The 10541-nt window shown below is 49.5% G+C and overlaps 2 protein-coding genes across 2 annotated transcripts; both read right to left on the bottom strand.

Moving 5' to 3' along the window:
- Positions 1–5736: 5736 nt before the first annotated feature.
- RPL4B (60S ribosomal protein uL4) lies at positions 5737–7450 on the bottom strand. The gene is made up of 4 exons (XM_046093909.1): positions 7213–7450; positions 6991–7085; positions 6781–6931; positions 5737–6714 (listed from the first exon to the last, which is right to left on the bottom strand). The coding sequence occupies exons 1-4, from the start codon at positions 7320–7322 to the stop codon at positions 5949–5951; spliced, it is 1122 nt and encodes a 373-aa protein (XP_045949888.1). The 5' UTR covers positions 7323–7450; the 3' UTR covers positions 5737–5948.
- A 521-nt stretch (positions 7451–7971) lies between these two features.
- On the bottom strand, positions 7972–10126 carry LDX57_012172 (lytic polysaccharide monooxygenase AA11 family protein). Its single transcript, XM_046093908.1, has 2 exons — positions 9796–10126; positions 7972–9545 (listed from the first exon to the last, which is right to left on the bottom strand). The coding sequence occupies exon 2, from the start codon at positions 9411–9413 to the stop codon at positions 8253–8255; it is 1161 nt and encodes a 386-aa protein (XP_045949887.1). The 5' UTR covers positions 9414–9545; positions 9796–10126; the 3' UTR covers positions 7972–8252.
- Between the last annotated feature and the right edge of the window lie 415 nt (positions 10127–10541).

Here is a 10541-nt window from a genome sequence, read left to right as displayed (position 1 = left end):
TGGTAATAATAATCATACCAGTTACCTTGCGTAGCTAGCTCGTTAGGAATACGCGGATGCCATTCACTTTTAGTATCTGCACAGCACTCCGTTCAACTGCCTTCTAGGTACGGAGTACTACTGCTTAGACCTAGGTAGGTACTGCTCCTGGCCTGCTCTCGAGTCTCGACAGGGTAATATAACTGACCAAGCACTACACAGTAGCTAGCTGAGCTAGCCAAGGTACAGGATGTCGCTCATACGCCGCATCCCAGTAGACGGACGATAGTGGACAAGATCCCTACCCTACCCTATCCTACCGTACCCCATTAACCCTACAAAGTACAGAGAAGATCGTCCAGCTGCGCCCGCCGCCCCTCTCGGACAAAAGGTAGTACTACTGTACTTCTTACTTTTACTTTCATGTGGATGAAGGAACGACTGCACTTCATGACTTTACTACTTCCAGTAAGAGGACCATTACTCCGTCCGGATGTTGCAGTTGCAGTGGCGATACCTACTAAAGTAACCTTGTTCTACCGGCCAGGCAGTGATGTACAGCGTGGGATGGAATCGACGGAGAACGGAGGACAACAGACTACCGGTGCCTGGTCGGTTCGATCCGCTGCTCGGGAGTGGTAGGTGTACGGTGTATGTACATAATAAATATTAGGTATTAAGTTCAAAGGTAAATGTAGGCAGTAACTTTCTTTTCTTTTCTTTTTTTTTCTTCTTCTTCCCGATGGAATCTCTGACTCATGTACAAATCCCTCTTATCCTCCACAGCAACTTGTCCTGTATGAACAGTTTAAAAATCCCGAGATCACATATCAGGTTTCAATATCTAGGCTAAAAAAAAGGGAAAGCAAAAAAAGCAACGAACAAGAAAATAGCCGAAAATCTGCCACCCGTCTGGTTCTATTCCGATAGGATGAATTTAGCGCCGGACCGTCTGAGACATGGCCGCATGTTGGTTTGCTGGACTGTGGACATGCCCATTCATGGATGTAGTATGCAGTATGCACAGGAGGGCTTTCTTTATTTTTGTACAGTAAAGACAGGACTATGCAGACCGAGAGTACAATAAGAATAATACTCAATTAAACTCACCGTTCAGATATCTACATGTACCTCAGAAACGACTTTTTTTGTGTACAAAGGAAGACAGAAAAGCAGATCCCTGCAAGCGCTCGGTAAGTGCACAATGAGCAATTTAGACTAAATGAATTAATATCGCCGATGTCAGAATAATTAACAACCACCATCAAACCAAAAAAGTCCGACCCGACCTGGTGCTTTTCTCGGACGGATCTCCCTTAATATCGAAATCCCGGACCAGCTCATATTCTCGGACTAAGGCACTACTCACTAATTACCTAGCCTAGACTGACTACCTTGGTTTAGAACCAAGTCCAAGGCAAGAACCCTGGGATTCCCGGACGATACCTAAGGTACCAATGTCGATCACCAAGACGGCGGTTGGGAGATGGTAAATGGCAATTGTACCGTGACATCTGACAGGGCGAGGGAGGTCTCAATTTTGAGGCCGAAGATAACCACGAGGATCAGAGGCCGATGGCTCAACGGTCGGAAAATAAAACCCAAATCCCGATGCCGACGGTCCAGATTTACGGAGCTTGACGATAGCTGAGAGGGAAGTCTAATTAGGAGGATTTGCATTTGCTTCGCTGTTCTGTCGGAGGCGATGTCGATACGAACCGCAAGTTCGTATAGTGTACTCCGTACACTGTGCACATGCTCTGCTCAGCTCTGCTCAGCTCAGTCAGTAGTCTCAGACCAAGTACCAGCCAGACAGAGTGGAGTCTTATGCAATGCACAGCAGTGGAATTAATTATAATTCATTCCAATCATATCAGCGCATTGTTACGGGGTTCGACAGTCGAGACTGGCGCAGCTGGAACGAACTCGGCGACGTCGGGAATTCCTACGGCCAATTCCGGCGCCCGTCATTGGACTTGACCAAGCAATGGGATGGACCTCACCTGCAGAGAAGAGGGGAATGTATCCTTACGGAGTTATAGGGGAGAGAACCCACCGAAAGGTGACCGTGCATTTCTTCATCCTCGGCTATCCGCGCCGACGTTCTGCCAGAGTGCAGACTTGCACGAAAAAACCGACAGGTCAGATCATCGCCCATAACATCATAGCTCATATGAAAACATCATGCGACCGAGAGGGTCATACTAGATTAAACGTTAACCGGACGGAGCGGACTAGAGGCGAAACCTAACCAGATAGAGCGGCTCCCCAGCAAATAGTTCGAAATCGCGGGCGGATCGGGAGTCGGCGACGGACGAGTGACGAGGAGCGGCGCGAGACAGGAGAAAGTAAGAACGGACATTTAGGAAAAAGTTAATCGTGTCGCCGTATAGTTCGTTCCAGGGCGGCCTGCCGTTGGGACTAGAGATCCTAACCGAGTTCTTTGAGTTTGTTCCGAGCCGGATTTTGATGTATTCGTACAGTATACATTTTATTGAACATTCCTAGATATACTGTAGTATACTCCGAGATCAAAAGAGGTCTGGTTCAGCTCCGCCAGCCAAACTCCCTCCAGAATGAAATGCCATTTTCAATTTTCATATGATCGTAAACAAGGGCAGAGAAATACCGTAAGAATTAACAGAGAATTATCCAACCGGCGGAAAGAAGTGGACCCAAGCCACGTTCGCGCCGCCGATCTCGTCCGGTCCATTCGTATACCAGAGTCACCGTCTTGGCTGTTGGTCGGTCGCTGAGGATTGCCATTGCCGTTGCGTCCAAATGCCGATTCTGATCATAATCAGGTATCAGGTATTAGGTATCAGATGTCTTGCTGGTACATGCATGTCGAACGGGCCTCTTCTCCGTCACCCGGAGTATAACTGTACAGTATGTATGTACATACTGTGTAGATATATCTCATTATTAACCCAGCATACTACACGCAGTAGCCTTCCAGACTACTCGGCGCTAGAAAGCCAATCCCCAATCTTACGCAATGAATATATTAAACCAAGACACCAATTTATCCGGAGCCAACGGAGGGTTAAGGCAGACTACAAAAGCACGACACTAACCCGTCTACGCATGGGAGGGGAACGAACATGAAATCTGGCTGGCTGGTGTTATTGTCTCTGTTGTACTAAGTAGTAAGTACAGTACATACTACGTTACTAAGTTACTAACTACTACCGTACGTCTACGGGGATGCCGTACAGACTAGAGCCTACAGACTACTCCGAGTAAAGCCTGACAGCCCTCTTTCTTCCCCTGGACTAGGGCCTATATAATCACGGCACTATATCCAGTTCGCATCGTGCCAAGTGGCCCGTCAACCCTCCGTCGTCTGTGCGAGTGGTCCTGGCCTCTCTGCCCCCCCCGGTCCAGCAGGTCTTGGAGGTATCTTCGATATGGACGGCGTAGATTAATTGGCTTCGGCCCATCACTCCGACTTTAGTTGGTGAATCGGGGCGAGCCGCTTGCTACCTGTAGATGAACCTGGCCCGGCCGTACACAGTAGATGGGAAAAATTGATGGAAATAAAAATAAAACAAGAGATAGATCGGGAAGGTCGGAAATTTTTTTTTGTTTTCCCGCTCCTTGTCTTCGGTAAACAGGACTGCATCTGAGTTAGTAACTTCGTCGTGGTTGACGGGTAGACGGAACAGCTGGCCTGTTTCCGAAGTGAACAAGGTAGTATTCCTGGTCGGTGTTGGTTTGTATAGGGAATGAACTACCTATCCTGCCTAGGTACTCCGATACTCCTTCCACTAACATGCTGTATACTGTCCTCACCGGCGATGGATTAGGACTTTGGAGAACATGGATGCCTTGTCTGGATGGAGGAGTACCTCGGGCAATTCATCTTCATATGTCATATACGAACGGATAGCTACCAGTATTATTATTTTACATCTGATAATAATTATTCCAAGAGGGAAAACCACACGAAGCCTTTCCAAGCTAGAGCTAGCAGCTAACAGCTAACCTACCATCCGTACTCCTAGCTAAATTAAAACACCCCGTGGTTAATAATAGCCAGGCTTATTATTATACAACCGGCTACCCTACCCTCTACTCCGTAAACAAGATAATAATACCACTCGGCACAGTAAATGCCGGGGTCTAAATTTGTCATGTTCCCTGTCCCCTGGGCTATACGGGGCAGGAATACATCCCGGTCCTGGCCAGCTGGAATCCGAGGGAAATTTGAGGTTGATGCGCGAGTCAGTTGTTGGTAGCGTCTTGGTTTTGTCTTGGTTTTCATGGGTGTATATTTTGCTAATCAATCTTGGGTTGTTTGATGAGATCTGGCATGTTGGTTTTTTTAGGTATAATTATTTTTTCCATTTTCAAGAATAGATTCTTTGGATGATGGAGTGTTGTCGCTGGCGGTATGAATAACATTCAGTGTAGAAAGCCAATTTTCCTATTCTCCTACGGCATCTCACATCTCTGCTATAATGGTCTCCCAAAGACAGGACATTCGCATAGTTAGGATAGTTTATCAAAAAGCACGGTTCACCTGTTCATCCCACTAGAGTTATCCTGTCATCTATACAGCCTGATCTCGGTACTCTTCTTACATATGATCATAACACTCTGAGCCCTTACGAATAGAATTTACATGATGTGACACCTCGAATTCCACGAAATAAGCATTTGCTTTCCGGTATCTCGCGAATCTATCTTATTGGGGATAATCTTGATTGAAATCGGGATTATTTGTTTGAGATCCTTGCGACACTTATCAAACACCTACATCTTTTACCTAGTAGTTCCAATTGTGTAAATGTATGCTAACCACTCTACCTAGGTATTTCTTATCTCTTCGAATCACCCTAGGTATGTAGGTAGGTTGTCTAAGTACTTCTAAGTAGTAAACATAACACGAGGAGCGCAGTAGAGAAAAACATCCATGTTCATGTACATCAATATAGGTATCGTAGGTAGTCTATAAGATGAATTATGGATGCGAAACTCGTTGATTTCTCACCCAAAAATGAGATATGGTGGAATTCGTCGTATTGAATCTTCCACTTCTGTCGTGCCATGCTATGCCGTGTCATTTCACTTGGGCATGGTTGGTTGGGCTGTGTAGGTTCTATCTTGGTGGTTAGCTAGTTTGCTAGATGGATGATGATGTTCGATGTCTTGAGTATGTATTGCTGAGGGAGAGGGAGCGGGTTATTATAGATGGAGGTATATTAGGCAGGGAATATAAAGAGCATAGGAAATTCATGAATCAACCATCTAATCAACTGATCAACCAACCTAGACCTAGATATATAATTCTGTTACTTTACCGCAGCCAGCATTATCGTGCAGTCGATAGTCAAGGGTACATAATATACTGCATAGTCGACCGACTCTTCCTCTAGCACCAGGAGAAAGAGATACGTGTTGGACACGTTCGTGGAATCCTTTGACTATAGAGTAGTAGTAACTAGACAGGACGAGAGTGATGGATAATGATCAGCTTAATTTGGATATATGGAATCAAAGGGATGGATGAAATTTGGAGAGGGGATGGGATCATGTTATGAATGGATGAATCGGAACGGAGAAGAGAGGGTGATGTGGATGCTCAATAAGATATCTTCTGAAGGCGAGTCTGCATGGGAATCTCCAGGATGGATGGCCACGTTGGAATGTACGATAGTGTGGGAAAGGTCAGTAGTCATTAGATGAGATCAGTACGATGTTACATTGAACAATACCAGGCCAGTATGAGTTGTCATCAAGTCAAGTGAAGCGACATCAACAGTACGAACCAGAGATCCAAGAAGAAACATCTACAAGGAAAGACAAAGAAAACTACAACCAAACCATTACAGAATGTCGTTAATTAATAACATGCGGGGTATTGCGCAAATCCTTCATTCATTTGCTTGTTTTAGCTACCTTTTGAAAGAAAAAAAACCTCATATCAAACACAAATCCTCATCACGTCAAGCGTCAGCCCTAACTTACTCCTCCTTGAGAACGTTAAGGAAACCCTTGGAAGCGGACTCAGGCTTGCCAGTAGACTCAACGGACTTCTGGCCGAGCTTCTCCTTGGAGAAAGCAGCAGCGTAGGGGTTGAGACGGAGCATGACCTGCTTGTTGCGGAGAGGGTTCTTCTTCTGGACGTGGGCACGCTTGGTGCGGGCCTCACCCTTGGGAGCACGCAGAACGGACTGGATTTCAGACGAGTTGATCAGGCGGGTCAGATCAGCGTTGGAGACCACGTTCTGGGGCAGGAGGTAGTCCTTCTTGAGGGCGGCAGGGGTGGAGGTGGTGCCGTAGACCTGGTCCAGGGACTGGAAGGCGGAGGAGGTCCAGACGATGAAGCGACCCAGGTGACCACCGGGGGCGAGCTGGAGGAGGTTCAGGCTGAAGACGGAGGAAGTCTCAACACCGGGGATGTTGCGGAAAGCACGGACGAGCTCCTTGCCGTCAACCTCGGGGTTGTAGACGACGAGGGGACCGCGGCGCTGGCGGTGGCGACGGTTCCTCAGCTTACCCTTACCGGCACGGACCTTCTTGGACTTCTGGACCTTGACGAGCTCGGCGCCGGCACCAAGAGCCTGCAGGAGAGAGACAGCGGCCTTGGTCTTGGCGATGGCAGCACCCTCGAAGGTCTTGGAGTCAACAACCAGAGGGACCTCAGGGATGTTGGCAACGCGGTGACCGCGAGCGAAGAGAAGGGCAGGGACGGAGGAAGCAGCCAGAGCGGAAGCGGTAGCGAAACGTCTGCAGAAGTTAGTTTTGTGTCCCGATTCCTCCAAACCTCTATCTCATCGCGGATTCCCATCATACCTCTGTCCAACGTTGACCTTCTGGTGCCACTTGCGCCAGACCTTGGTAGGAGCGAACATACGACCGGAACGGCACTGGTTACCGAAAGCAGCCTGACCAGCACGGTGAGTACCACCACCAGAGACACGGGGGATACGAGCGACAGCGCGACCTGAGGATATCAATTAGACCAATTCCTTGCCCGTAAACAGAATTTTCATATCCACATACCGGTACCCCAGGACTCAGCGGAGGTCTGTTCACCAGCCTTCTCGCTCACGGCATAGGGCTGTCTCTTGTTCTTCGCCATACCGGTGTGAACCTGCCTATAAGGTGGAAAAACCGGTCAGTCATTCTGTCGCTGATTCTGCCATCAATTGTGCCCTCAATCCCTTCCCAAAAAAACGACCCCTTCAACCTCCAAAAATCTCAGAAAATCATCGAATCACATACTGGACGATATCAGGACGGATGGGCGAGGTGAAAACGGCAGGCAGGGGGTAGGTGGCCCCGCTGGCCTTGCCATCAGCCGTGGCGATAGTGACGGTAGGACGAGACGCCATTGTTGTCGACGGTGAGGTGGTCGTTGTCGTCGTTCGAGGTTGAAGATCGAGTATCTCGAGACGGGCTGTGGAAATTTTCGCTTAGTCGGCCGCGAGGTGGTGGGCCCGGTTTACGGGAACCCTAAGCCCTCGTTCCCGTTTTGGGTAGGCCTCGCTGGCGGTCTTGGCGGATGCCTTAGGCGGGAAGGAAAGTAGCTGTCAAGGCGGTGTACACTCAACACTTTCTGCCGAGGCTTTCCATGTCATCGTTGGTCTACACCTTCTGCTCTGTACGGTTGTGGCATCATGCACATTCTCATTGACACTTCAACTTTTCTTAATCAATTTATCTATTTCTATACAGGCAGTAAATATATACTTTAATTTGCAGGTCACGGCATACTTGACAGATCACGTCTACTGCCACTAAAGCCATTGAACTCATATAACGTCATCATCAGAAAATCTGACAGGTCACGAACAAACAGACGAGCGTCGCATCTACAGATGACTGAAAGCGTTGTCGCTTTATCAACTAAACCAAAACCACATTTAAGGCGATAGTCGGTCTTCGTGACACACGAAAAGTCACCAACAACCAAGTATCCTCCCCAATACTGAAGCTCTACTAGTTCCTCCAAACGGAAGATAAATTTACAAGAAACAGAGTGAAATGAAACAAATCAAATAATCTATGAAATTCAAGGTATATGAAAAATCGGAACGATTTTTACAATAGAGCAAATCACTTCTTTCCTCATCTTAAAAGTACATCTAGAGAAAAGAAAGAAAAAACCATCACACCAAATCGGGTCCCATTCCTCACAAGTAGCCAACAAAAACCACCTATGAAATCAAGGAAACGAAGAAAGAAGCTGATAGAAAGAAAGAAGATGAACGCGCTAAACGAGTGAACTTCTCACCCGCTCAGCGGGATTCAGAAGAATTCATTTACGCGTGGCGGTGAGCACCGTGAGCACGCTTGCGGTGGCGCATCTCAGAGAGCATGCGGGGCTTGAGAGCGGCGACGGAAAGCTCGGCAGCCTGGCCAGGAGTGCACTGAGTGCCACCAGCCATGGGCTGAGAAGGAGTCCACTGGCCGTTGGCGCAGCGCTGGAAGCTGCTGCCGTCAATGCAGTTCCACTGGCCCTCGGAGGTGCAGGCACCGGACTGAGCGCCGGAGGCACCGGTGTTGTCACCGCCAGCGGGCTGGGTAGGAGCGGGGGCGGCGGGCTGAGTGGTGGGAGCGAAGACACCACCGTCGGCGGGCTGAGAAGGCTCAGCAGCGGGCTGGGTGGTGACAGCGGGAGCGGGAGCAGCGGAGCTCTCAGAGCCGCCCTCGGAGCCGCCCTCGGAACCGCCCTCAGAGCCACCGGAGGAGCTGCCAGGGGTGTTGCCGGCACCACCGAAAGAAGGAGTACCGGTGCAGGCCTCGCTGCCCTCGGCGGCGAGGTTGCCCTCGTCACCGGCGTACTCGACCTCGGAGCCAGGGTTGGGGAAACGAATGTCCTTGCCCTCGGGGGTGGTGCAGCCGTTGACGTTGGCCACGAACATGTCGGGGAAGCTGGACTCGCGCTTGACGGGCGAGCGCTTGGCGGAGGAACCGCCCTTGACAGTGACGGGCGCGCAGTTCATGTACATCTCGCGGTTTCCGATGCGGTTGAACCAGGTCCAGGCGAGGGTGTACTTGCCGGGCTCGATGCCCTCGGGCACGGTGTACTTGAATTCAGTGGCACCGGAGCCGTCGGGGTTCTCGGGAAGGTTGCCATCGACGTTGGCGGGGCATCCACCCTCAATGGACTTGATGACCATCCACTTGGAGTCCTTGGTGGGCTCGAGGTCCTTGGTGAGAGAGACCTGGCAAGAACCACCACCGTGGACAGCACTGCCCTGGAAGGTCAGAGGGTTGGCCTCGCCGATGTTGAGGATGTTCTCTTCAGCGGGGGCGTCGTAGACACCGGCACGCTGCTTGCAGGGGAAATCGCTGCCATCAGCCTCCAGAGGAGAGTTGTTGAGGGAGTCGGCTCCGTAGGGAGTAGGCGAGCTCATGAGCATGTGAGCGTTGACGGCGGAGGCGCCCAGAATGGCGGCAACGACAGTCTTGGAGAACATTTTGTCGAAGGTTGACTGTGTACACTTGAAATCGTTCTTGATTTGAAAAAAGTGATTGTGGATTTGGCGAAATTCTGATCGTACCGGACGAACTCAGAACTTGGAAGACGTTGGAAAAGCTGAAAAAGAAGCCTTTATGTCAAGAGTCAGCAGAATGCTCGTTTGAAGGATATTCGAGTGATGATGAATGCAAGATGCGATGAGAACGAAAGGCCAAGAATGTTCGGCATATTTATAGATTGTCGTCGACCAGATGCCCCGGCTCTCCACAATAGGAATCGAGCGCGAGATGCCGGGAATCGACAATAGTGAAAGAAAGTCGAGACAAAGAGCCCCCGGATTTTCCAACATTCACCACAACAAAGAGAGCGGGAGACAATACCTTTGTAGTAGAAGCAGATGCTAACTGACAATGGCGGAAATTCTCAGAGAAGGAATGACGTAGTCTGCCACAGGCGAAACCACAAAAAACAGTATTGACAAATGAAGGAATGAAGAACGAACAGGAACCAGGCCCGTTTGACAGTCGAAACCGTTGAGAGTAAAGGATTGAAGCGCGCTGCGTGATTGGGATGGAGGGAAGAAAAAAAGAGAGCAGACCAGCCGACGGCGAGGGGTATTATATAGGTTGAACGCAGTCAGCCGGGCAGTATATCAGATCGCAGGCGATTTGACTGCCGAAGGGGAAAAGGGAAGGTAGGAGGTGGGGGTGGAAAAAAAAACTAAAAAAAAATAAAAAAAATTCACCAAAAACACCAAAAACACCAGACAATCACCTAAATCCAAAAAGCACAAACAGTGAATCAGTCAATCATCAGGCCGGACGGGGACCCTGGCAAGTGGGCGAGAAGCGTGAAAGCTGACGGATGGGGGCTCAATTGGATGCATTTGAGAGAAGATGAAACAGCCCCATCGACGGGTGGAGCCTCCAGAATTTGGGAAGGGCCGATGGGGATTGGACTACGGCGAGAGACGCTGAAGAGAGTTTACTCGGTCAGTTCCAACGGTGGTGAAGGAGGGCGCTTGAGTGGCTGAAGCAGACTGAAGGGCGGCAGTGAAGATCACCAGTAGGAGGCCGTCCCTGTAGGTTGTACTCCGTTTGGGCGGGTACCTGACCAGGGGCGCCAC

Source organism: Aspergillus melleus (assembly GCF_016097325.1).
Source record: "Aspergillus melleus strain CBS 546.65 chromosome Unknown contig8, whole genome shotgun sequence".
Lineage (NCBI taxonomy): Eukaryota > Fungi > Ascomycota > Eurotiomycetes > Eurotiales > Aspergillaceae > Aspergillus > Aspergillus melleus.
Note: the sequence above shows the minus strand (reverse complement) of the source record. Positions and strands in the feature narration are given on the sequence as shown.